The sequence below is a fragment of the Vulpes lagopus genome, chromosome 15 (genome assembly GCF_018345385.1).
Source record: "Vulpes lagopus strain Blue_001 chromosome 15, ASM1834538v1, whole genome shotgun sequence".
NCBI lineage: Eukaryota > Metazoa > Chordata > Mammalia > Carnivora > Canidae > Vulpes > Vulpes lagopus.
The window spans coordinates 1,247,889-1,273,923 of NC_054838.1; the positions used below are offsets into that span (position 1 = coordinate 1,247,889).

A 26,035-nucleotide genomic window follows, 5' to 3' on the forward strand; every position below is an offset into this window, starting at 1 on the left:
ACATGGAAAAATGGTATCAGAACAGTGATAATTTTGGGAGAACTGGGCAGATCAATACAGAATCAGTCTAGTAATACAGACCCTCAGGTAAAATCATTAATGAGAACTCACTATTCAAAATTACAGAGCACAGGGTGAAACACTCCACCATAATCAAGTCAGCAAATTTAGCAAGTAATAACAGAATTTCCAAAGATTCAAACACTAGAGCAATGTGATAAAAACTATAAAAAGACTAAAGATAAAGATATCAAAGAAAGAATTAATGATAGAGGAATTAAAGATCGAAAGAACATCCATACACAAAAAGAAAACAAATGAAATGTCCAGAAATTAAAGACTTACTCACTGAAATTCAGTTCGCTTTACAGGTACAATGCTAAGTAGTGTTTTAAATACTTTACGTGCATTTACTCAATTCTCAGAAAACCCTATGAGAGATGTAACATCATTATCCTCATAATGAAGATGAGGAAACTAGAGCACAGAGAAGCCATCTTGCTCAGGGTCACCTATGAACTCATAGGTGTCAGACCTATGATTTGAACTCAAGCAAGCTAGTTCCAGAGCATGTTACCTCTATCCTTTTTGGTGTATTGGATAAGCTGAAGAGCGTCCAATTCTGGGAATGGGAAGACCTGATGAAATCATATCAAATATAGGATAAAAAGATAGCAAATGTGAACAAGATGTTGTTGCATAAAGGATTGACTGAAAAGTCATGTATTCTTGTAGTAGTTATTCTGAAGGAGGTATAATAGGGCAAAAGGGGAAAGGATAATATGAAAAGTTTCAGGCTTAGAATTTTCTAGGAATAATAAAATGTCAGTGAGATATAAGTTCAAGAAGCAGGAGTTCAAAGCAGGATAGAAAATAATGTACACCTGGTTGTATGCAACTCTAGATCACCAAAAAGCAGAAAAATTAACATTTTAATAATTATTCCCCCTAGGTTGAGTGTTCATTGATGATAAGCTTAATTTCATTTTTATTTATTTTGTGAAATTAGTTGCATAGGTAATACATAAGATACTTTTGCATATTACTCATTAAAAAGCTGTCTCTTATAAATAACTTTCTGGTCCTCTTAGACCACCACACCAAATGTATTTCTCCTTTTCCTACCTTCCCATAAGTAACAATTATATATAAAATTTTTACTTTTTTTTAAATGTCTGAAGGCCATCAAATTTTAAATAGTTCTTTAAAAACTAGCATTTCAGTTTTTTCTCAGCTTATGAAATTGGAGAGTATGATATGCTAAGAAACTAATCATAAAGTATTCATTAATATATCACTAATGCCAGTTTACCGTAGCTATTAAAACTATACCATCAAAATTAGTCATTTATTTCCTGAATATGCATTTATTATGCTTTATCTTATTGAAATGCCATTTTAAAAAACCACTGCAATAAGATTTGTCATACCAAAAATGTGAGTACTTACTAAGACAGGAGGAGAATGAGTTTGGCTAGGTTTTTTGTTTGTTTGTTTGTTTTTGTTTTTAATTATTTTTTCTGTTTTTATGTGTATTCTTCTGCTTAATACCCCTTTTTTCAACACACTTGCCTTTTTAGGATTTCTTACTTTTGGTCATTTCAACCTATATATTCCACTTCTTATAGTTATTCTTACGAGACTAGGTAAGCAATGGAGATAAAAAACCTCTTAGGTGTATCAGTTGTAATTATTGGAAAACATAGGAAGACATCTATAGAGACTGAGTTGTTTTTTGTTGTTGGCAGTTTTGGGGTTTTTTTACGTGCTTAAGTGTCAAACTATAGTTTTACTAAACTGCCTGCTAAGGCAAGGAATTTTATATCTGTCTTGGACCCTCTCCAAAAATCGTTTATTATCAGAAGTGCTAAAACAATCTCATAACATTGATTCAGCCATAAATGGTTCTAGAGTATAGACTCTGAGGTTAGAATTAAAGTGAAGCGCTTGGGTGATTTTATGACCATAGATCACAGATCAGCTACAAATTATTTTTAGTGAAATAATGTGTTTCCTATGTTAGTGGTCCTTTTGCACAAAGCCATAGTTAACACCTGAATTTTAGAATTATTTGCCTGTTCTCAAGAAGTTTTGTTGTATTCTGGCAATTTTGTTAATAAAGTACATAAAGCTCTTTTGAAACCTTAATGGGAAACATTTGCTTTAATGTCAGGGTTTAAAATGCATCTTTTAGCATTTATTCCCGGACACTTACTTGTTATTTATTTCAGAACAATGATTCAGTAGGAGTACCCTGATAGAAAATGCCCCATAGAGAATAATCATAAGGAATACATTTGATAGACATCTTTTTTTTTTTTTTAAGATTATTTATTTATTTTGAGAGAGAGTGCATGGGTGGAGGAGGAGGGAGCAGAGGGAGAGAGAGAATCTCAAGGAGACTCCACCCTGAGTGCAGAGCTCACAACTGTGAGATCATAACCTAAGCCAAAATCAAGAGTTAGGCACTTCACTGAGACACCCAGGCACCCATTGATGGACATTTAGAAGTAAAAACCCAAAAAGATACTTTTTGGGGTTTTCAGTTAAGAGGTTTTCGGTATTAAATATTGGCTGCCATGAAAGCCTCAGAGCATTTCCTGCCCTGGTTTCTAAGAGTTCCTACAACATTTATAAATGTTAAAGCAAAGTAAAGATAATTTGATTTAACTGTCTTCCTTCAGGCAGGTACAATACTTTTATGTTCATTTTCAGATAAGGGTGACTAAAGTCCCACTGAAATTAACTTGCCTAAGTTTTCATACCTGCTGAATAGCAGAGAAAGTCAAGAGGCTACATATACTACCTTTTGTTATAGTAATAGCTCTAAACTTTTCAGGTGTCAGGACCCCTTACCGTTTAAAAATATATATATTTAGGACCTAAAAGAGCTTTTGTTCATATGAATTCCATCCACCAGTATTCCTATATTAAAAATTCAAATTGAGACTTTTAAAGATATATTTATGTATTAATTTTAAAGCCGTTAGCTCATTGCATGATAACATAAGTAACACTTTAATAAAAAATAATGATTAAGTGATTATGTTTTCTAAAGCAAACAAAGAGGTAATGAGAAGAGTAACATTGTTTCATATTTTTGCAAGTTTCTTTAATGCCTGGCTTTTCCCAAAAATTCTGACACATGTTTTATAAAATATAGTAAGGAAGAAGAACTTATTTTTTAAAGAGAATAAGGTCTTTGACCAAGTTCATTGTAGTCCCTGCTCTTTTTTTTTTCTCTCATATAGTTCCCTACTCCCAAAACCAACCACAGGTGCTTGGTCTAATCTATGGGGATCTATTATTCCAAGTCCAGCCATCATGTCTGATGATTTTTTAGTTCAGTATCTGTTTGCAAATAGCCCAGAGAGATCAAGCTGTTCTAGCTCACAGCTCCCATGATGGTATGGAAGACACTTGCGGTAAGGAACCAAAAGGCCAGATTCATGCCTACATAAAACACCAAAAATATTCAGACTACCCACTATGGATCCTGAACCAACCATCAGATAAGATCAGATATTTATGAGCTCTCTGATATAAGCGCTATTTTCTATTCCTTGCACCAGCCTGTATCTATAAAGATATTGTAAAAATCAGAGCAGAGTTATTTCTTCACAATTTTCAAGTTGGAGGAAAGGAAAGATCAGGATATGCATCTGCTTTGATTTTGAGTAAAGAAATCCTGGGAATTATCAGACCTCGTATGAACTTTTTAAATGCAGCATTTAAAGGAATGCATGCATACACACACACACACACACACAGACACACACAAAGCTACAGTCTTCAATTTAGCTGTTGTAATTCTTAAAGCCATAAACTCTCAACATGTAATTTTATAAAAATGACTCACAGCTCAATTTCCTATTTTCCTGCAAGCAGAGTATTGTGAACATTTCAAAGGGGAAAAAGCTTTAAGTACAAAAGTATAGCCTAACTTAATAGACTACAGTGGCACCTTTATCAGAAAATTTACTACGTTAGTAACGTCACATACATCAAATATTATAAAAATTAATCTGACTATTAAATACATTATTTTTCAGGCCACTTGCAAACGAGATCATAGACTTGCAATGTTGAAAACTCGTCGCTTCTACCTAGAAAAGAAAAAGGAGGAGGAATTGAAGCAATTTGATGAGAATACTAACTGGCTTCATCGTGTAAAAACTGAAATGGAACTCCTAGGTCAAAATGGTCACATTCCAAAGGTATAAATGTTTTGTTTTATGTATTCAGCCCTTTAAACCCATTGTCTTTGTCATTGAGTAAATATCTCTCTTTGGATGACAATTATTGTTGCTTCTCTCTGTGATTTAATTGACTCATTTTACCATTTGCCTTCACTCATTTTACCTTCTGCCTCGCTAATTACCCACTAAATTTGCCTTTTCTGTACTTTCAGAAGAGAAAAGTTCTTTTAAGCAAAGTTATTCTTAAGTGATTGCATCCTTTTATAAGATAGCTCTTAAGTAATAAAACTGTGCTTGAAGATATTATCATGTAGGTAATTTCAGTTTGTTTTTATACTTGAGGTTTTGTGGAAAAAAATAGTTTTAAACGTGGTCACCCTTACTTGTATCATAGCTAATGAAAGCTGATTTGAAAGCTGTATGTTTCCTGCAAAAAAACAAAAACAAAAAAAGAAAGCTGTGTGTGTGTGTGCATATAGGTACTAAGTTGAAGACGTTCCACCTGGAATGACAAAAGATGATAAAGAATAGTGATGGGTAATGATGGTTAATGGCTGAATCAGATAAGAATTGTGTTCATCCATATGGTTACAGAAATCTAACTTTACTGCTTTCAGCAGTCAGGGCTATATTTTGCTATTTTGTTCCCTTAACAATAAGTCTTGAGATTATGCAGTTTATTCCTAATATAGTCCCTCCAGAATGTCATCAGTGTCATCATTATACTTGTCATTTCATAGTTGCCATATCATTATTCCATCTTCAGTCTCAAGTTCACACTTAGGCCAGAAGAAGGAGAGAGAAAGAAAGTAGGGGAGGTGTATCTGTCTTGGGAGAGTAAAAGCTTTTCCAGAAATTCCTAGCAGACATGTCTTATTGGCTAGAATTGTCACATGGCTGTCCCTAGCTATAAGGGAATATGGAAAGGTGAATGTTTTTGCTGGACACATTATCACCCTGAACAAAATTAGGGTTCTCTTAATAAGAAAGAAAGGGGAAATGAATATGAAATAAGCACAACAAATAGACACCTGCTACAAAGTAACTAATTTTGATCCAAACACCACCTATTACTTTTTAAAAGAACAATTTCACTACACTATTTTTTTTAAAAGAGAAGTGTCTGAAGACTTTATTTTGATGATGCTTTTCTGAATTTCAGTACTATGTATTAGCTAATTGGTATCTAGTCCTCTGGAACTTTCAAATTTCTTTAAAAAAAGCACTAGACTGATTGTCAATACAGGTATAATATATTCAGTAACAAATGAATGCAGGTTGTAATGATAAATATTCAAAGATAACAATTTTTTTGTTGTAATTGAAAAAATATTACCCAGTGCATCATGACCAAGGAAGTGAATTCTCTGGTTGGCTAGCAGTGGCTGTAAATGGCTGTCCTTTTTTGTGTAGAAGACTAGCAGGAGCAGTCACTGGTGACAGTCAAGGTAGGAAAGGAGCAATGAGCAACAAGCAGCAGATACCCTGTTTCCTAAGAAGAAAACCAAAGGTGAATGGAGACTGAATAATTCTTTAGTGTGAAGATTTACTGGGGGTCAGCCAACAACTTAATCTACACCTTAGTAATTCCAGAAGTCTTCAAAATATCTTTCTGAAAGTATCTCAGTCAGTAGATCAGGTATTAAATGAGTACAAAGCGTAATTTAATAATATTTTATAAGATAATTTAATTGATAAAGCGCTTTAGAATATTCCCCACAAAGAGAATGTAAATATTGGGAAAAGGATAGACTTTGGAATTAGAGTGGTTGGTCATTTGATATTTGTATTGAGTGCTAACTCTTAATTGTATAACTTTGGACAAGTTAACTTTGTTGTCTTAATTTCTTATTTTCAAAATATATTTAAATGCGATGCTATATGCAAAGGTCTAGCACCACATAACACATAATAGATGGTTGACAAATAATGGTTTAGTAATATTTTAGGCATCTGTAACATGGATGTCAATAGGCAAAGAAACATGTATAAAAAAGGAACACAGCAGAGTTAGCTGCATTACAAGATACATTTTCTATTTTTCCTCCAGAACCGTGATTCTGACCTTTTTGGGTCATAGATGCCTTTGAGAATCTGATCAAAAAGTATACAAATCTTCTCCCAGGTGAAAGGTTGGGGGTCACATTCATATAATTTTGCTTTCTTTTTTTTAAGTCATTTTTCCATTTATATAACATTAGGAATATTTTTGGTAAAATATAGCAAAGCTTATTAACATTTTTAGGTATACAGTTCAAGTGGCCTTAGTACATTTATCTTAAAATTTTAATACATGTATTTCTATTTAAAAATGTTATTACTAAAGTATTTTTATCTTACTAGCTTTACTTAATTTAGATTATACTTATAACTCAATATATTTGGATAATCAGAATTCTAATTTATAACCCAACCCCAATTAGAAAAGTACTTAACTGTTTTAACATTAAAGAGGCAAAAAAAAAAAAAAAAAAAATTTAGAAATTTACGGCTTTGCCTTTGCTTTCCCATATTTACCATATGTTTTATGGTTTAAAAAGTTTAAAAGTGTCACAGTATTCTTTTTAGTATTATTACTGTAATTGCTAATTTGTTTTTGCCTCTTTGCAAATCTGCTTAGTAGCATTTATAAAGTAAATATTGCTTGGGTTATTATTTTCAATAAACTGACATTTTTTTCAATATGGTCAAATTTATTTTTTCTAGCAATCAATCTTCTATAACTGTCTTAAGCAAAACATTTTCACAACCTGTGAAATTAAAATTTATTTTTAAGTTCTTATTTTTTTATTGAACTTCATCACAAATAATTTGAAAAAAACAATAAAATTAAAATTGCTTCCATTCCTACCACCCTAATTTCACTTTCAGTTCTTTTTTCATGAGTATTTTCACAGCTGAAATAAGCAGATAGACATAACTTTGCAAAAGGACTTATCCACAGTCATATAACTCTGGACATAGACCCAGTACTGTGACTTTCAAATTGGTGTCTTTTTTCTAACCTTTTCTGCATTATCTACTCCTTAACCTCTTAAATCTATTCACTTCTTTCTGTCTCCCACTACCACAATCCAGACTCCTAGCCCCCGTTATTGGACTGCTACCTTTGGTCTTTTTGCTTCCATTCAAATTCCACTGCAATGAAAATGAGCTTTCTAAAAGGTAACTCTGATCATATCACTCTTCAGTACTTTCTCCCTAATACAAACTCTGTTATGATTTCCCAGACCTGAATACCTCTCAAGTTTTATATATAACCTCTCATTATATTTTTCATTTTAGCTATTACTAACCTACTTGTAGTTCTCAGAATAGACCATGTTCTTCCAATCAGATTCCATCATTAGTGTATCAAGACAAGAAAAGACTCAAATTATAAACTTGGCTTTTTAACGATGACCAGCTAGCCAAGGCCTATTATTGACTAATATAGTTATACGATCAAGGCTTATCTTTTTAAGAGCCAAGTAATTTAAGAAGATAAAAGAAGAAAACTATCAGGGGAATATTTAAAGAAGGGATTTTTTTTTTTTTAAGAGAAAAGATGGAATATTTGGGAAATACATTCAGACCATTATGATCATTGAATTTTTTAACTGGAAGAGACTATAGAGACCATCTAGTGAAGCTCTAAATTTTAGTCAAGTAAACTGATCTCCATAAAGACTATATTTTTGGCTTAAGGTAGCATTTTTGTCCTGACTGAGCTATCTCAGGCCAGTGCTCTATAACTGTACCATCCTGACCCCCTAAAGAGGACTTTCTCTAAAAATACATGCTATGTTTCCTGAAATATAATCATAAATCATGTTGAAGAAACAACCCCCAACTTTACTATATCTCAGATAATATCAAATGACATTGTTTCTCAGTCATAGTGACTACCACTGGCATAGGAAGTATTGGGAAAAAACTTTAAACTTTTAGAGAATCATTGATCAATTAACTGCAGATTGGGAAGGAGTATTGAAAAGCTAAAATTAATTTGTCCCCAGGAGGAAGTTTCCTGGTATAGCTCTCCTGCTTATGGGATTACTGTCTCAGTCCCTCAAATGTCCAAAAGATTTCATTTCTTTTCATAATATTGACTAAGATTTTCCCAGTTAAGGATTCTGAAAATGCTATTAGGTTATCCCGTTCTTCACACTTTAGTAACCACTTAGCTGACATTTTCCTACTTAAGGTTTAGTAGGTTTAAGGAAAGAAGTAATTTTAGGAAGTAGATTAGAGAACACTTGACAGCTGACCACATGAGGTTTAGGAAAATAGGAACCTACAAAAGACTTTTTGCTCTGGGATAAAGCTTATACCAGATTTGGTGAAGGCAAGAAATTTTTATTACATGCAACTCCAGACACTGACTACACTGAATACTGTAACACTGAAACAGTTTGACACACCCCGTGGCCTGGTTGTGAATCTTACATTCTAAGTACAGAGAATATATAAATGAAATATATAATAGAGAAATGAATATATAATAGATAAATGAAATTGTTACTGATCAATGACGCTGTGGTAGAGACTCTTTGAGGTGTAGATGTCCATCTTTAAATATAATGCTTAGGGAAAGCCCTGAAGAAATCACATTTAAGCAAAAACAGGTCATATTCCTGTATTTTCACAGCATTATCAAGAAGTTGGATAGACCAAGAAACAAGAAACTGTCATCATAATAAAATTTGTTCTGAGTTCCTAACATTTAGTTTCTGAGAAACCTAAAACTTATCTTGCTTATAAGTTTTAGGCCACCTATACCAGGATGTTTATTTTTCAAATCATTTCTGGACATTATCATTTTATATATAAAAAATTAAAACTATTAACACCAATATAAAAGAAGTTTTATTGATTTTATTTAATTTTAACATTCTTAAAGCAATCTGTAGTTTGTGTTGTTTTCCCCAGGAGCTCAATAAAGATCTTCATTGTCACCATTTGCACCTCCAGAACAAAGATTTGAAAGCACAAATTAAACATATGATGGATCTAGCTTGTCTTCAAGAACAGCAACACAGGCAAACTGAGGCGTAAGTACATGGATTTATCTATTCTATAAATTTTAATACTATAGACCTCAGGAAACTGAAACATGGAAGTTGTTTTCCACTTCCAGAAAATTGAGTTTTATTTGGTATAGGATACATTTATTTTTAAGTGATTGCCAGCATCAGAAAGTATGCAAAGTTAGAAACCATTAAGAAAATATGAAATATGTGATTCTTCTCCTCCAACTAATATTTTTAGCACTTTATAGTTTTGAAAGCACTTTTCTATAAAAATGTATTATGAGAAGCAATAACTATTAATACCAACCGAATTTTTTAAGTAGGCAGTTTTTAAAGTAGTCATAATTCCAGAATGATTTTTTGTCATTAGAATGAGGTTCCTAAAAATTTATATTTTTAACATCAACTGTCCTAATTTTTATGTGATGCTGTAGCTCTTTCATGTTCTACTAGCTCAGTAGTAGCATCTTTTGAAACATAATAGTAAAAAATGTATAACAGTCCTTATTTTTGTTACCTTGGATATGTCAGTCAACTCTTTAGGTGTCACTTTCATGCTCTGTAAAAATGAAAAATTTATTTCTCTATGGGCTCTCTGCTAGTCTAAAATTCTGCAGTTCTAGTATTCTCAAATAACTAGTAATTAATTTTCCAGACTTTTGATGTAAAGGAAATCATATTAGGATAGTTATTTTAAAAAGACGACAAAGGAAAGGAAAACCTTTTAGGGAGATAATCTTCTGTGGATAGAGCTCAACCTAATCTTATACTTTGTATATTCATGAATATTCATTTACTAACATTCAAACCACCTGCAAGAGTTAAAGTATTAAAGAAACCAATTTACTTCACCCATACTGTATTTACTGTATCAGACAAATAAATTAATACATTTAAGGTAAGTTTTAGTTTCAAATGGGCAAAAGATTCTAACTCTTACTGATTGAGCAAATTGCTGAACCCGAACTGTATAAACAGAAACAATATAGCATAATAGAAAAAGTGTGAATTTTGTAGTTGGTCTTGAATTCTATTTTATATTAGCAGTATGACCTTGCATAAATTATTTAACCTCACTAAGCCTTAGTTTTCTTAAATGTTAATATAAATTATAATACTTTCCTTAAAAGATTTTGAAAGAATTAAATTACATTAAAAATTATGAAGGTAAAAAAAAATAAATAAATAAAATAAAAAAAAAAAAATTATGAAGGTGATGAACTGTTTTAGCCTGACTTTGCATCGCAGAGGCAAAAAACTAATATAATATATATAAAAAAACTAATATAAATGCTGAAAGAAAAAAATTTCTAACCAAGAAATCCCTACCCAGCAAACTTATTCAGAATTGAGGGTGAGAGATAAAGAATTTTCCAGGCAAGCAAAAGCTAAAGGAACTCATTACCATAAAACTGGTCTTACAAGAAATACTGAAGAAACTTCCTTAAGCTGAAAAGAAAGAATGTTAATTAATAATAAGAAAACATGAAGGTATAGATCTCACTGGTAAAAGTTACTATATAATAAAGGTAGGAGATCAATTACTTGTAGAGCTAATACGAAATTTAAAAGAAAAAGTTGTAAATGTAACTCTCCAATAATTACTGGATACATTAGACAAAGATGTAAAATGTATCATCAAATACATGAAATATGGATTTCACTTCTATGTAGAATCTAAAAAACAAAACAAAGTCCTAGCCAGAGCAATTAGACATGAAAAAGAAAGAAAAGGCAGAGATTGGAAACAAGAACTAGAACTGTTACTATTTGCAGATATGACACTATGTATATAAAGAAAACCCTAAAGACCACCAAAACTACTAGAATTGATCAGCAAATTCAGTAAAATTATAGGATACAAAAGTCAACATACAGAAATATGTTGCTTTTCTATATACTAGTTATGAACTATCAGAGAAATTAAGAAAACAATCCCATTGACAATTGCATCAAAATAATAAAATACCTAGGAATAAATTTAGCCAAGGAGGTGAAAGACCTGTGTACTGAAAACTATAAGACATTGATGAGAGTAATTGAAGAAGACACAAATAAATGGAAAGATATTCTGTGTTCATGGATTGGAAGAATTAATGTTCAAATGTCTGTATCCTACAATTCAGTCTATGGATTTAATACAGTATCTATCAAAATTCCAGTGGCAATTTTCACAGAAATAGAACAAAAATTCTAAAATTTGTGTAGCACTATACACCAAATAGCCAAAGCAATTTTCAGAAAGAACAAAATTGGAGGTATCACAATTCCTGTCTGATTATTTCCTTTGAACTGTATTACAAAGCAATAGCAATCAAAACAGTATGGTATTGGCTTAATAACAAGCACATAGTACTCCGTATGTTGACTAACTGCTAAATAAAAAGGTGTTTTTAAAAAAAGAAACTGCACTGTTACTTAAAAAAAAATTTTTTAAGCACATAGATTAATAGAACAGAGTAGAAAGCCCAGAAATAAACCCATGTATGTATGTATACACACACACACACACACACACACACACACAAAGAGAGAGAGAGCGAGAGAGTCAATTAATTTATGACAGAGGAGCCAAGAATATACAATGGGGAAAGGGCAGTCTCTTTTATAAATGATGCTGGGAAAATGGACATGCAAAAGAATGAAATTGGACCACTGTCTTACACCATACATAAAAATTGACTCAAAATGGATTAAAGACTTTGAACATAAGACCTGAAACCATAGAACTTCTTGAAGTTAAGCTCTTTGACATCAGACATGGAGGTAACATTTTGTATTTAACACCAAAAGCAAAGGAAACAAAAGCAAACATAAGTGAAATTACATCAAACTAAAAAGCTTCTGCACAGTGAAGGAAACTGTAAAAAATGTAAAAAAAGCATCCTTCTGAATGACTCCAAATATTTGCAAATCCTCTCTAATAAGGGGTTAATATCCAAAATATATAAAGAACATACAACTCAATAGCAAAAAAAAAACAAAAAAGAAACAGTCTGATTAGAAATGGACAGAAGATATAAATAGTCATTTTTCCAAAGAAGACATACAGATGGCCAACAGGTATATGACAAAGTACTCAACATCAGTAATCAGGGTAATGCAAATCAAAACAGTGAGACATCAGTTCATACCTATGAAGTATGAAGAAAAGTAGAGCAAGCCTTGAGAAGATCTAAACTTCTAGAAAGACAGAAAGGTTCTTTGTTAAAACATTTTTGTCATCTCTTCTCTGCATAGCACCTGATTAGTATAGGTGCAATAAATAATCTTTTTTTAATTGACGTCATGCTTAATGACTTTTCCCTATAGTTGTTGCCTCTTTGGCTTCAGTGGAGTATTCCCCACCCTCAGCAAAAAGAAAAATGTCACAGACTATTTATTTGTATAACTAAATATTTAAGACTCTCAGGTAATAAAGCAGTTATTTCCTTGCTTCTTTCTTTCCTTGCTTAAGAAAATTAATGCCTGTGCTTTTCCCACTGCCCTACCCATACTTGAAATGATCTATTCTCCTGGATGTTATGAGTTAACTGAAACAACCAAGACTGAAGGATTTTAAGGTCCTTCAAATTATTTGACATCTTCCTTGGTATAAAAGTTAAGAAACACTGATTGTATAAATCTATACCTATTTAGCTGTGGGAATTTCTTCAGTGGACATTTACACGGAGGTCTAATACATAAAAAAATATATTCAGTGCTGTTCTAACTGATGGAGAAGATTCTGAATCACAACCAAGAAATCTGTGTCCCATAGATTCCCTTTACCCACTATCCTTGTCCACACCTTTTCCACCTGCAACTCCTTTGAATGGCTTTAAAAGCCAGTGCTTAGCTCATGAAGACCTAACTTGAAGGAAAGGTGAGTATGATGCCTTGAAGTGTTACATACCTAAAATGAATCTCACTGAAGAGTGTATATTTTCATTTTTAATTCCATGGTACTTTGTATCAGTAATAACAGTATCTTTGTTTTATAAATCACATTATGCTTTGCAAAAACCTTTTTTATGTATTTAACTCATTTAGTTCTCACAATAGTCTCCTCATGTAAGTAATGACTGTTTAGTTTTACCCCAAATTATAGAGGAGAAACCTCAGCTGTATATTGTCCAAGGTCATATGGAAACCAGTGAAGACTAGCTGAGAATATGAGCTGGTGCTTATAATTCCCATACAGGAGTCTTTTCACTCTATGCTTAATGTACTGAGAATACGTTGAGGCATTCTAAAGGAAAATATGTACAAGGTACATTCTACTGATCTACTAGTACTTTGAATGTTATGTAGAACTATAATAACATATTTAGTAGTTATATCTCTTGTCATCTTCTTTCTATAGAGTATTGAATGCTTTACTTCCAGTCTTAAGAAAACAGTATTGTGCATTAAAAGAAGCTGCCCTTACAAATGCTGCTTTTGAGTCGGACTTCAAAGAAATTGAACATTTGGTAGAGAGGAAAAAAGTGGTGGTTTGGGCTGACCAAACTACCGAACATACTATAAAGCAAAATGACCTACCAGGGGTCTCTGTTCTTATGACTTTTCCACAACTTGGATCACCAGTTCAGTCTGCTCCTTGTTGTAAGTACAGCTTTTCTTGTATTGAGTAAATTGTAAGGTTATTTCTGAAGAGGAGCCTCCTTTATGTATCAGTCTGCAGAACAGTTAATTTTTTAATAGGCTTGGCTATTTTGTGAGAATTAATGGGAAAATTAGCTTCAGAATAATTCCATTAATCAGTATCTTACAAAAGTTTAAGAGCAAGTATGCTTGATGTTCAAAATAACTTTAGCAATAATTTTACTTCCATCTTTTTAAAATTTAACCTCAAAGATTGAAGATTATAGTTAAGAATACTATATGCTTTATAACACATAATAATAAAATGTTTTTAAAGTCCACTGACATTATAGAATAAACTATATTTTGTTGCCATAACACTTGTTATCTCTCCTATCATGACGGTGCAGGACACATTTTAATTGCAAAACTAACATGTGATGTTGGTTAAAATAAACTCAGACAGTGGACAATTACATGTAAAAGTAGAATGCCCTTTTCAACTTTCCCCGGAACGCAATCTTGTGTCCTGTCTCAGAAATACAGTTAGCAGTTTGGTTATCTTTGCAGTGTGTGTGTGTTAATATTTGTGTTACATAATCTGACTCTAGCTTTTTATTAGGCTTCATGTGAATGCTAGTACATTATATATATATAATATATATGTACACACACACACACACACATATTGATGTATTACTTTTTTTAATCTGTTATTTATTGAGTTTATTTTTAGGGTACATACATGAAGAATTTACCTTATTTTTTCTTAACGTTTGTGAGAATCCAGAGAACAGATGTACCATACTTTCTTTTTTTTTAAAGATTTTTATTCATTTATTCATGAGAGAGAAAGAGAGAGAGGCAGAAACATAGGCAGAGGGAGAAGCAGGCTCCATGCTGGGAGCCCAGTGTGGGACTCAATCCCAGGACTCCAGGACCACACCCTGGGCTAAAGGTGGTGCTAAACCACTGAGCCACCCAGGGATCCCCTGTACCATAATTTATTAAACCATTGTTCTATTGGTGAACATGGCATCCGAAAGCATGACTGTATATTCTACTTTTTTTTTTATTTTGTTTTAAATATTTTATTTAAATTCAATTTGCTAACACATAGCATAACACCCAGTGCTCCTCCCATCAAGCTGTATATTCATTCACATTTGTGCACGTGTACCAAATTCCTAGAGACCGGTTTGTTGGAATATAGGACAAAATATTTTTAAAAAATTAATCTGTCAAACTCCAAAATTTTCTTGATGCCAGATTTGTTTGATATCTCTCTCATCTTTACCTTAACCCAAAATAATAGTAACACTGAACTAGTGTATATTTTTTTTACCTTTGCAACTCTCATATTACTTAGTGACATTGTTTCATCTTCTCTGATGTATCCTCTTTACACATTTGACTGGGAGTTTGTGTGTTGTGCTTTACATAGTTTTGCTTCTGATTAAAACTGCCTCCCGCTATACTTCTTCTTCTCCAAACTTTTCTGTCTAGAAGTCTGGATCTTCCCAAGGCTTACTCTACTTTTCTTTTTTTGTTTCCACTACTGATACTAGGAGGTTTCCGTTTTGTTTAGAGAGTTCTAATTGACCATACAACATCACAATCAATTGATCAATTAAACTGATTGTCATTGGTAATTATCTCATAGTCTATTCCCATATATTTTTTCTGAGTTTACGGATTTGAGAAAAGCATTTCTCTATATAATAACTAGGGTCCTTGTTTGTCTCTTCTAGCTTTTCCATTGATCCATGTGATTTCCAACTTCCAAAAATTACCCAGTTTCTAATTTGGAAGCTGTTGCTTTCTTCTATTACTGATTCTGTATCAGTAGATTTTAAAAGGAAGATGAGATGACTCTCTATAGATTTGTGTGTTTGATTTTATTTCTTTTAGTATGATCCCTTGTCAGAACTGTCAGTCAAATACTTGCTTTGTTGCTTTTTCCTTTTGGATGTTTGTTTCCTGTTTCATATGTGGATTTTGCTTTTTATTTAATTTTATTTGTTCTAATCTTTGCTTTTATTATTTCTTCCCATCTACTTTTACTAGGTTTATGCTGCTGTTTTCATTTAACTGACAAAGATGAATGTTTGTTTATTAAATTTCACCTAATTTTTCTAATTTATGCATTGATGTCCATAGTTTTCCCTCAACAGGCTTTAACTTCATATCACAAGTTTTGGTACATAGCATTTTAGATTACTATTTAGTTCAAAATATTTTCTGATTTCTGTGGTAATTTCTTCTTTGACCCATTGAGCATATTTTTTAAATCAGTTTTTATATAAAATTGCACTTTCAGATTGAGCGGTTTTCCATTTGTATTCAGGTTTGGAGAAACAATTAAAATAAGAATCACACTTTTAAGTGTCATGTAGTCATCCAGTAAAAATATTTCATAAAAATGATAGTTTTGATTTTTTAAGTTTTTATTCTTAATATCAAAAATCTGTGGCCAATTCCATTCTATTTTTTGTTTACTTATAGCTTACTTGAATTCTGAGAAAATACTCCATATGATTTTAAAGATTGTGAGACTTTATTTATTCCCAGCATATAGTGGGCTGGTGTAAATGTTTCAAGTATGTTTATAAAGAATGTATATTTTGTGATCCCAGGATCCGGGGTTGAGTCCCACGTTGGGCTCCCCTCAAAGAGCCTACTCCACCTGTGTCTCTACCCCTCTCTCTTTCTGTGTCTCTCATGAATAAATAAATCTTTAAAAAAAAAAATGTATAGTTTGTAGTCATTTATTGCAACATTCTATATAAGTTAGACTAAATTGGTTGTGTTCAAATCTTATTCCTTTTTTTTTTTTTTAAGATTTTATTTATTTATTCATGAGAGAGACAGAGAGAGGCAGAGACACAGGTGAAGGGAGAAGCAGGCTCCATGCAGGGAGCCCGACGTGGGACTCAATCCCAGGATCCCGGGGTCACAGCCTGAGTTGAAGGCAAATGCTCAACCAAACCAAATGTCCCTCAAATCTTATTCTTACAGAGTTTTGTTTTTGTTTTTTTTTTTAATGTTCTATCACATACTGTGGAGGGCCTATTAAGAATTTCATCTATTACATTGGGTTTTTCTGTTTTGTATCAGTTTTCTATCACCACACTAACACAAACAAAACAAAATAACACTGATTTATTACCTAAGAGTTCTTAGGTCAGAATTACAGCAGCCTCAACTGGTTACTCCACTTAGAGTTTCCCAAGACCAAATCTGGGTGTCAGCCAGCTGCATCTCTTATCTGGAGGTTCTGGGAGGATAATATGCTTGTAGGTTCGTTCTGGTTGTTAGCAGAATTCAGTCCTACGCAGCTGGAGGGCTGAGGTCCCTGTTTTCTTGTTGGTTGTTGGCCAGGGGTCGTTCTCAGTTTTTAGAGGTCTCCCATATTACCTGGCATGTTGCCCTCTTCATCATTTCATCTCCTAGCCAGCAAGGCGGGACAGTTCATTCTCCTGCTTCACATCTCTCTCATCTTCCCTCTGCCTCATCTCTCCTGCCTAAAATTAGAGAAAAGTCTCTGCTTCTAAGGGTTCATATGATTAGATTGGGCCCACTGGATGATGTAGGAGATAATCTTCCTCTTTTAAATTCCATAACCTCAGTTACATCTGCAAAATCCTTTTTGCCGTGTAATGTTAACACATTCACAGGTTCCAGGGGCTAGGGCATGGACATCTTTTAGGGGATATTTCTCCTTGTAGTTCGGTCAATTTTGGGTTTTCATACGTTGAGATTATATTATTACATCTGTATATTTCAGAATTCTTACACTTTTTTCTTATAAAATGTACTTCATCTACTAATTTTTCTTAACCTTAAATTTACTTTAGTGTTGATATAGCTACACTGCTTTTCTTTGGCTTGTGTTTTCAGGGTTTATCTTTTTTTCTGATTCTTTCACTTGAAATCTGAAATCATATATATTTCAAATGTGACTCGTAAACAGCACATAATTAGGTTTTATTTTTTTGTTCTGCTTACAAGTCTTTATCGTTTAACCTATTCATTCTTTTTGTGCTTGATGAATGTGTTGATACTTGGTTTTGAATCTATTATGTTGTGTTTTGCTTTCTAATTGTCCTGCTTATTTCAATTTTTTTTAACTTTGCTTTGAAGTGATGGAGTGATATTTAATAATTCCAATTTCTTCACCTCTGAGCTCAGAAGGCTATACACTGTTGTTACTTTAGTAGTTACCCTTAGGACAATATTATGTATCTTTGTTTTATCAAAGTACCTATGTTACTTCTGCCCTCAGACACTGCTAGAAGCTTAAAATTCTTAACCTGGGTTAACCTCTCTCCTGACATACCATTGTTATGATGTATTTTATTTTTCTACATTTTTTTGGCATCTCTGCATCTTCATCCAAGATATTTTTTTTTAATCTAAAGAATCTTTTGCATTTCCTTACAGTAGATATGCTGATGGTGTATTTCCTTAGTTTTTATATATCTGAAGCTGTATTTATTTCACTTTCTTCCTTGAAGACTATTTTGCTGGGTATAGAATTCCAGTTTTGTTTTGTTTGTTTTTTTTTAGCTCTTTGAATATCCTAATTCATTAGCTTCTGTGTTTTTCTTATTGTTGTTGAAGTCAGCTGTCATCCTAAGTGCTCCCTTGAATGTAATTGGACCTCTAACTTCCCAAAATATTTTCTCTTTGTCTTTGAGTTTTAGTAGTTTTGCTATATTGTGCTATAGTGTTATATTTTACTGTCTTACTTAGTAGTTCATAGAACTTTCGGAATTTGTGTTTGGTTTATGTTTCATTAGTTTTGTGAAGTTCTTAACCGTTATAGCTTTAAATATTGCTTCTGCTACTTCTGCTTTCTCCTCTACTTCTGGAACTCCAATTATATTGCATGATTCTTTTTCTTTATCTTATCTCTGACTTTTTTTTAACTCTCTCCTGCTTTTCTTTTCTTTTTTTTGGGGGGGGGGAGGGTTGTTTTTTTGTTTGTTTTTTTTTGTCTCTCTGGAAGTTTCTTTTCACATATTCTGGAGTTTACTTTCTCTTTGGAGCTATGTCAAATGTCTCTTAAATATCAAGTTCCTAATTTCAGTTATATTCCAGTTCTAGAGTTTCTGTTTGATTCTTTTTGATAGTTTCCATTTCTTGGCAAAATTTCTCACTGAACACAATGATAACCATTCTAAAGACTGTGTCTGAGAATTCCCAGGTCTGGAACCCTCTGAGTCTGTTTCCGTTATCTCTTTCTGCTGATTTTCTTTCACATAGTCTCATTTTCTTGAAGACATGCTAATTTTAGTGCATCAGACATGTTTTTGCAGAATTGTTTATAGAAATACTTTAAGACTTCCAATAATAGGGACGCCTGAGGGGCTCAGCAGTTGAGCCTCTGCGTTCCGCTCAGGGTGTGACCCTGGAATCCTGGGATCGAGTCCCATATCAGGCTCCCTGCATGGAGCCTGCTTCTCCCTCTGCCTGTGTCTCTTCCTCTTTCTCTGTGTCTCTCATAAATAAATAAATAAGATCTTTAAAAAAAAAAAAAAAAAGACTTCCAAGAATAATATCTTCCTTCAGAGAGGATTTACATTTTCTTCTAGGTTCCTGTGCCCTTAACAATCCCAAAATCACTCTAGTCCAATTTTAGGGAGTGGGATCATTGGAAACTGCAGCGGCAGCTTCTGCTAAGGCCTGCCTAGCCCTGTTTTGCTCTCTAAAGTGTAAGCTTTTATGGTTCTAACTCAAAGAAGGAGGATTTATGAAGAACTTGGGTTAGTGGGCCCTAACTTCCAGTTCTATCACCCCATTCTACCAGGGTCTCAACAATGATACTAAGCTTTTCTGCCCCTTCCTTCAGAATCAGCATAAGATCTCAGGGGGAAAATAGCTGTAAATGCAGAGATTATCTTCAGAGCTTCCCACCTTTCTCCTGATACCTACCTTAACAATCTCATTAGCTTTTCTGTGCCTTCAAGCATATGTTTTTGATATTTTGTCCAGACTTCTTTATTGCCTTCAGTAGAAAGGTTGTTCTGAATTACCTGGCTCTCTATTATTAAGTTCCCTATGTTGTATTTTTACATTAAAATGATTGGGAAGTTGAAGATATATATTTATACCTTCTTTCTCTTTTAATAAAGCATTATCGTCATTAAAACTAACCTAGTTGAGATCTTCGAAAAGAAAGCATAAGATTTTTTTCAAATTCTCTCATACTTTTTGGGCCTTGATTTTTTTTCTTTATAATGTATTCAAGATGTTGGAGAGGAAATAGGGTTTTAACACCAAGCTTGAGAAATACTGACCACCTGATGGTCATTATTACTTATTTAAAAATACATATTTCACTTATATTGTAATTGCATAGACTATACTTGTCAATAGTAAAACATTTATTTGACTCTTAATTCCTTTTCATAACACTTTTTAAAAGAAAAACTGTTGAAGTCATGTTACATTTTATAATTATGTATTTCCTTTTGAAGGTGTATCAGAAGGTGAGTTTTGTTTTTATTATGTTTTGTTCTTTTTTTTTTTAAGATTTTATTTATTTATTCATGAGAGACACAGAGAGAGAGAGAGGCAGAGACACAGGCAGAGGTAGAAGCAGGCCCCACACAGGAAGCCCGATGTGGGACTCAATCCCGGAACTCCAGGATCACGCCCTGGGCTGAAGGCAGACGCTTAACAGTTATTTAATATTTTGTTCACATGATTTCATAGATTAACTATTTACTTGGTGTGTCTTATTTATTCCATGACTTATGTATGTTGTAATCACTATGAATAGAAAGTCATAGATGAATAACAGGGAAAGGGGTGTAGGGTATAAAGTGATTCCACTTATTTATTTTTGTTAGTCTTATTTAAAAAGCATAAATGGTGAAATGTATGTTTTTATTTCTGAAGAAGCAATACCCACATAGTATATATTGCTAAAATTATATTATCAATAGCAGTGTTAACAAATTTAAGAAGTAAAATTGAAGAGATTCAATTTAAGCAAAGCATGAGTCACATGTTTCTCATTCATTTACGCTTACATGTGTGTCACTGACTTTTTTCTTATACTCTCATAAAGAAGTAATAAGTAGTTTCATTGTTAAATTACAAAAATACTAAATGCTGTTTGGTATTTGAGTTTTGAATTGGTTCTTTTGTTTTTTGTTTTGTTTTGTTTTGTTTTTCTGGTGCTTTTAGGACCTTTAAAGAGTATTAGACTAAGAGCAATCTTTATTTTTTAAATGCATATACGCTGTGCTTTTAAGAGTCTGATGAGAGGGGTGCCTGGTTGGCTTATTCTGTTAAGCATCTGCCTTCAACTCAGGTCATGATCCTAGGATTCTGTGATCAAGCCTCATGTCATGTTGCCTACCCAACAGGAAGCCTGCTTCTCCTTCTCTCTCTGCCTCTCCCCCTGCTTGTGCTCTCTGGTGCTTTCACACACTCTCTCTCTCAAATTTATAAATAAATTTTAAAATCTTAAAAAAAAAAAACGAGTCTGATGAGATTAACCATAATTAATCTAATTTGTACTCTATTATTAGGCATTTAGGTTAATAAATTTTTATTATAAATGGCATTGCAGGAGGCAAATATGTATATTTATTTTGGTGCTCATGTTTGATTACACCTATGATTAATTCCTAGAAGTAAAATTTGTAACAAAGCAATAAGCACATTCTTTTAAAGTTTATAATACATATTGCTTAGTAAGTTCTTCCACCCCCCCCCCCATGTGATTATACCAGTTTTAACCCCCATCATCAGTGTAAGAAAATGATCTCTTTTCTCCTTTTAGTCTCATCAGTTTTTGGTATTAAAATGTCTCCAATTTTAAATTTTTAGAAAATTATTTTCAAACATACATAGAAGTACAAAGAATAATATAATGAACTCCATGAATGCAACACCTGACTTTAAGAATTATCTCATGTCTAGTCTTGAGAACTCCATCTGCTTTTCTGCACCCCATCTATATCTATACTGGATTATTTTGAAGGAAATGCCAGATAGCATGTATTTCTTCCATTTAGACTTTAGTGTGTCTGAAAGAAAACACAATATCCTTTTATATCATACCTTTTAAACATATATTTAATCAGTGTTTAGATTTCCCCCATTGTCTCATAAGTGATTTCTTCTTAAGTTCTTCCATCAACATATAAACTAGGCCCATCTTGTCATTGGTTGATATAGCTATTAAATCTTTGTAAATCTGGGGTTCTCTCTCTCACTTGTCTTTGCTAATTATTTATTGATTCTTTGCTAATTTCAGTCATACATATTATCTTTCTATTTTTTCTTTGTTTACTAGTATGGTTGAATCTAATTTTCTTTTCTGTAAGTTACCTAGCCATCATTTGAACATTTTTCTGGCTTAGTCATCTTTTGTAAAAATTGTTACATATTTTCAGGAGCTTAGGATATGGATATTTATTCATTCAACAATATTTATTGAACCTCTGTGTGCCAGATACTTATCTGATGCTAAGGATACATCAAAGTACACAACAAACCTATTTACCCTCCTGGAGTTTACATTCTAACGCAGAAAGAAAGACAATAAATATAATAAGTAAATTAAACAGAATCTTAGAAAGTAGTACATGCAGTGGGCAAAGAAAGAGAGTTCAGGAATGAGGCTGGGGAGAGGTTGCTACTTTAGATAGCATGGTCAGAATAGGCTTCACTGATAAAACTTGAAGAAGTTCACAAAGTTAGCCACGTGAATATATGAGAAAAGACTCATTTTCTGGTAGAACAAGTAATGCAGGTCCCTGACATAGGCTGACATATTCATGGAATGGCTAGAAAGACATATAATTGGTACAAAAGAAAAGGGAAAGTAGAACATGATGAGATCACCAAGGGGAGGAAGGCAGATCAAGCCTTGTAGGTCATTATAAGGACTTAGACTTTAACTCTGAACGCATCAGGAGCTATGGCATGATCTGAGGAAAGATGTTACCCATTTCCATCATGTTTTCAAAAGATCTTTCTGGCTGGTGTGTTGAGAGTAGATTATAGTATCACAAAATTGGAAACAGGAGACTACTGCGATTAACTCAGGTAAAAGATGGTGGTGGCTCAGACCGAGTTGGTACCAATGGAGTTGGTGAGAAGTAATCAGATTGTCATATGTTATGAAGGTAGAACTAGCATAGCAGGATTTTATCACCAATTGGATTTGGGCTGTGAGGGAAAGAAAAAGCCTAGGATAACTAAGATTTTTGAATTGAGCAGCTGAAAGAATTGAGTCACTTTAAAAGAGATGGGGAAGATTCAGGTAGGGCAGGTTTGCAGAAGACTGACTAAAAGTTCAATTGGGGCATTTTAAATTTGTCTAAGATACATGCAAGTGGAGATATATAAGCAGTTGGATATAAGAATCTGGAATTCAGAAGAAAACTCTAAACTAAAATACAAACTTGAGAGCTGTTAACATTTAGATGATATTTAAAGCCATAGGACTGGATGAGATCATCAAGGGATATTAACTCTTTCCTCTAAGATACATGTTGCAAATATCTTCATCAAGTTTATCAGTTACTCTTAACTTTGAGATATTCTTTTTAATAAAATTTTTTGACTTTTATATCATACAATAGCTTCATTTTTTTTTTCTCTCTGACTTTGGAATAATGCCTCAAAAGGCCTTTTTTCCATAAGTCTTTTAAATTTTTTACTTTTATTTTCTCCTAATTTATTTTGATGTAAGATGACAAGCAAAAATCTATTTTTTTTTTCAAAGAGTCTAACATTCTTGTATAATAATACCGATAGTCCATTCTTATGGCACCTTTGTTTTAAATACAATAAGTAGTCAATTCTATTTATTGGATTTCTGTCCTGTTCTTTAGCTTATTTGTCTGTCCTAGAACTCATAGCTATTATTTTCATAGCACATACTTGATAGTATCTTTTGATACATAGCAGTGCTAGTTCTCCTTCTTTGGGGTTGTTTTAAGTAGGTCCCATGCCTAATGCAGGGTTTGAACTCACGACCATGAGATCAACAGTCACACTCTACCAGCTAAGCCAGCCTGGCACCCCATGTTATTCTTTGTCCTTAAAATGTTCTTGGCTGTCCCTAAGAAATGAATGTTAGCATAATTTTTTTTTCAATTCCAAGGAAATAAAATCTTTTGAAAAATAAAGAAATTAATTTTGTCTTCACATTTTTTCGCTATCAGGTCTTCTCACTCTAGAATAGTTTGTCTTATATGTTTCCCAGCAAAGTTTTAGAACTTTGTATATATTTTTGTACATTTGCTATTAAATTCCTAAGTATATATCTTTGTTATATGAATTATTTTAATCTTTCTTATATTAATAAGCCTGTATTGTTTCTTAAAAAGACACTTTTTCAATTTTCTTTGTGTTAATACTTTACCAATGTCAGTACTTGATTTTGAAACAGGTAGTCTTTTCAAAGACTTGAACTCTTTGCCTCCAAACTAAATGTCTATTTACTTGGAGTAAAACATGCACCTCTTTTAGGTCCAGAAAACAGAAAGTGCATTCACAGAGTACCATGAAGGATGGGGGTGCTGGCAGCAAGGTTTATTTATGGAACTGATAAAATTTCTGACATTAAATGAAAAGTCAAGATTTCCTCATTATCCATCTGGAAACTCACATTTAGTAATATTTCTGTCTCTAACCTTTCCTTTTCTTAAATTTTGCACCTCATGTTAGTGGTTTTAATCTTAAAGTACAATAAAAGAAAAGATACCAGTGGAACCAGTGTCTTACATGTTGTAGAGATACTATGATTGAAAATAGTTCCAGTGTAAGTTTAGATTTCCCCTAAAATTACTTGAATAGAAGGAAATGTCATTTAAAAAATAGGAGTGTCTATAAAAATTCCTCATAATAAATACGAAGCAGCAGAAATACTTATAAACTAAATCTTCCATATTTTCCTATTTGGTAATAAATTTAATCATTACTTAAACAATGGAAGTCATGTTTTGTAGCCTTGAATAGATTTCGTTTGGCCCTTACTCTCTTTGTAAACAAATTAGTTTTCAGTTACTCATCTGTAACTGCAAACATTACCAGAAATTAAGATTCTTTGCATTGTTTTTTCTGCATCCTAATTAAGCATGAACACTAGGAAAATGAGACTGAGTGGAACCATGGTATCTGCTATTTCCCACAGAGACAAGTATCAATAGGTTATGGGAGATTTATTATTCAGAGTATTGGATTAATTTAAAGGACTATGACAATTTTTAATACCTGGGAAAATATATTCTCTCTTTAATATTTGTAAATAGCTGTAAATTATCTGTATAAGTATTAATACTGCAGTAACCACAGTAATGTCATAAATGCATTATAAAATATTTATTATTTGGTTAATCAGTACTACCTTAAGGTTACATATCTTGTAAATAGTTTAAAATTCATTCACCTGTATCATTTGCAACAGAATTCCATGAGTCATAAGGCTGTAAAAAGAATCTAGATTTATGATTAGTACAGTAATTGTATCAATCATTTGTAGCCTAGAAGTGTTTATTGAAATGCATATATTAATATTTGATTTCACTTTAGAACTTTGCCAACTAATTTTAATTTAGCATAGTTTCCCAAAATACCTCCTCACGTACATATTAACATGAGTGCTAGCAAAGGAAAAATCCTTGCCATCATTTTGTACCAAGCCTCAATTAGATCTAATCCCATTCATCAATGTCTCTCTGTCATGAACCCTGCTTTGCAGCCTGTGACTCATGTTTGCTAAATACTGCATTCTGCTTTTTACACTAACGTACAGCTCTGTAAATCTTTTAACGTTTGCAGTCTTAAGCTTTTGATAAATTAGTCCCTCTGGGTAAAATCATTCAGGACACCTGATATGGCACATCAAAAGATGACCCCAGAAGGCCTGCCCATTTTTTAAGAGAGGGATTTTTAACTCATTAGTGATAAATTATCTAGTCCCTTCATTTAAAGGAACCATCTGTGGAATGTTTCAAAAAGTTAAAGAATAAATATAGACCCCTCGTACCTAAGAAGCCATATGAAATTGCCATTTCATACTTGTGTTTTAGAGATTTATTTAAAACAGAGAGAGAAAAAACAGGGAATAGAATCTTCCTTAATTCAATGTATTTTAAAACACTTTGAGAAAATTTGATATAAGAAATGAATAATTATAGCAATATCTAAACTAGTTTCTATTGTTTCTCCTGTCTACGATCTACTCTTCACACTAAAATTATCTTCCTAATACAGACCCCTTACTTA

General features: G+C 32.7%; 1 protein-coding gene across 1 annotated transcript in view; it reads left to right on the forward strand.

The window, feature by feature from the left end:
• Positions 1–26,035, forward strand: part of KIF18A (kinesin family member 18A) — a 79,049-nt gene that overhangs the window by 28,390 nt on the left and 24,624 nt on the right. The window contains exons 11-13 of the mRNA XM_041730327.1: positions 4,053–4,217; positions 9,111–9,232; positions 13,557–13,798. Coding sequence (XP_041586261.1) covers positions 4,053–4,217; positions 9,111–9,232; positions 13,557–13,798 — 529 coding nt within the window. The remainder of the gene's footprint in view (positions 1–4,052; positions 4,218–9,110; positions 9,233–13,556; positions 13,799–26,035) is intronic.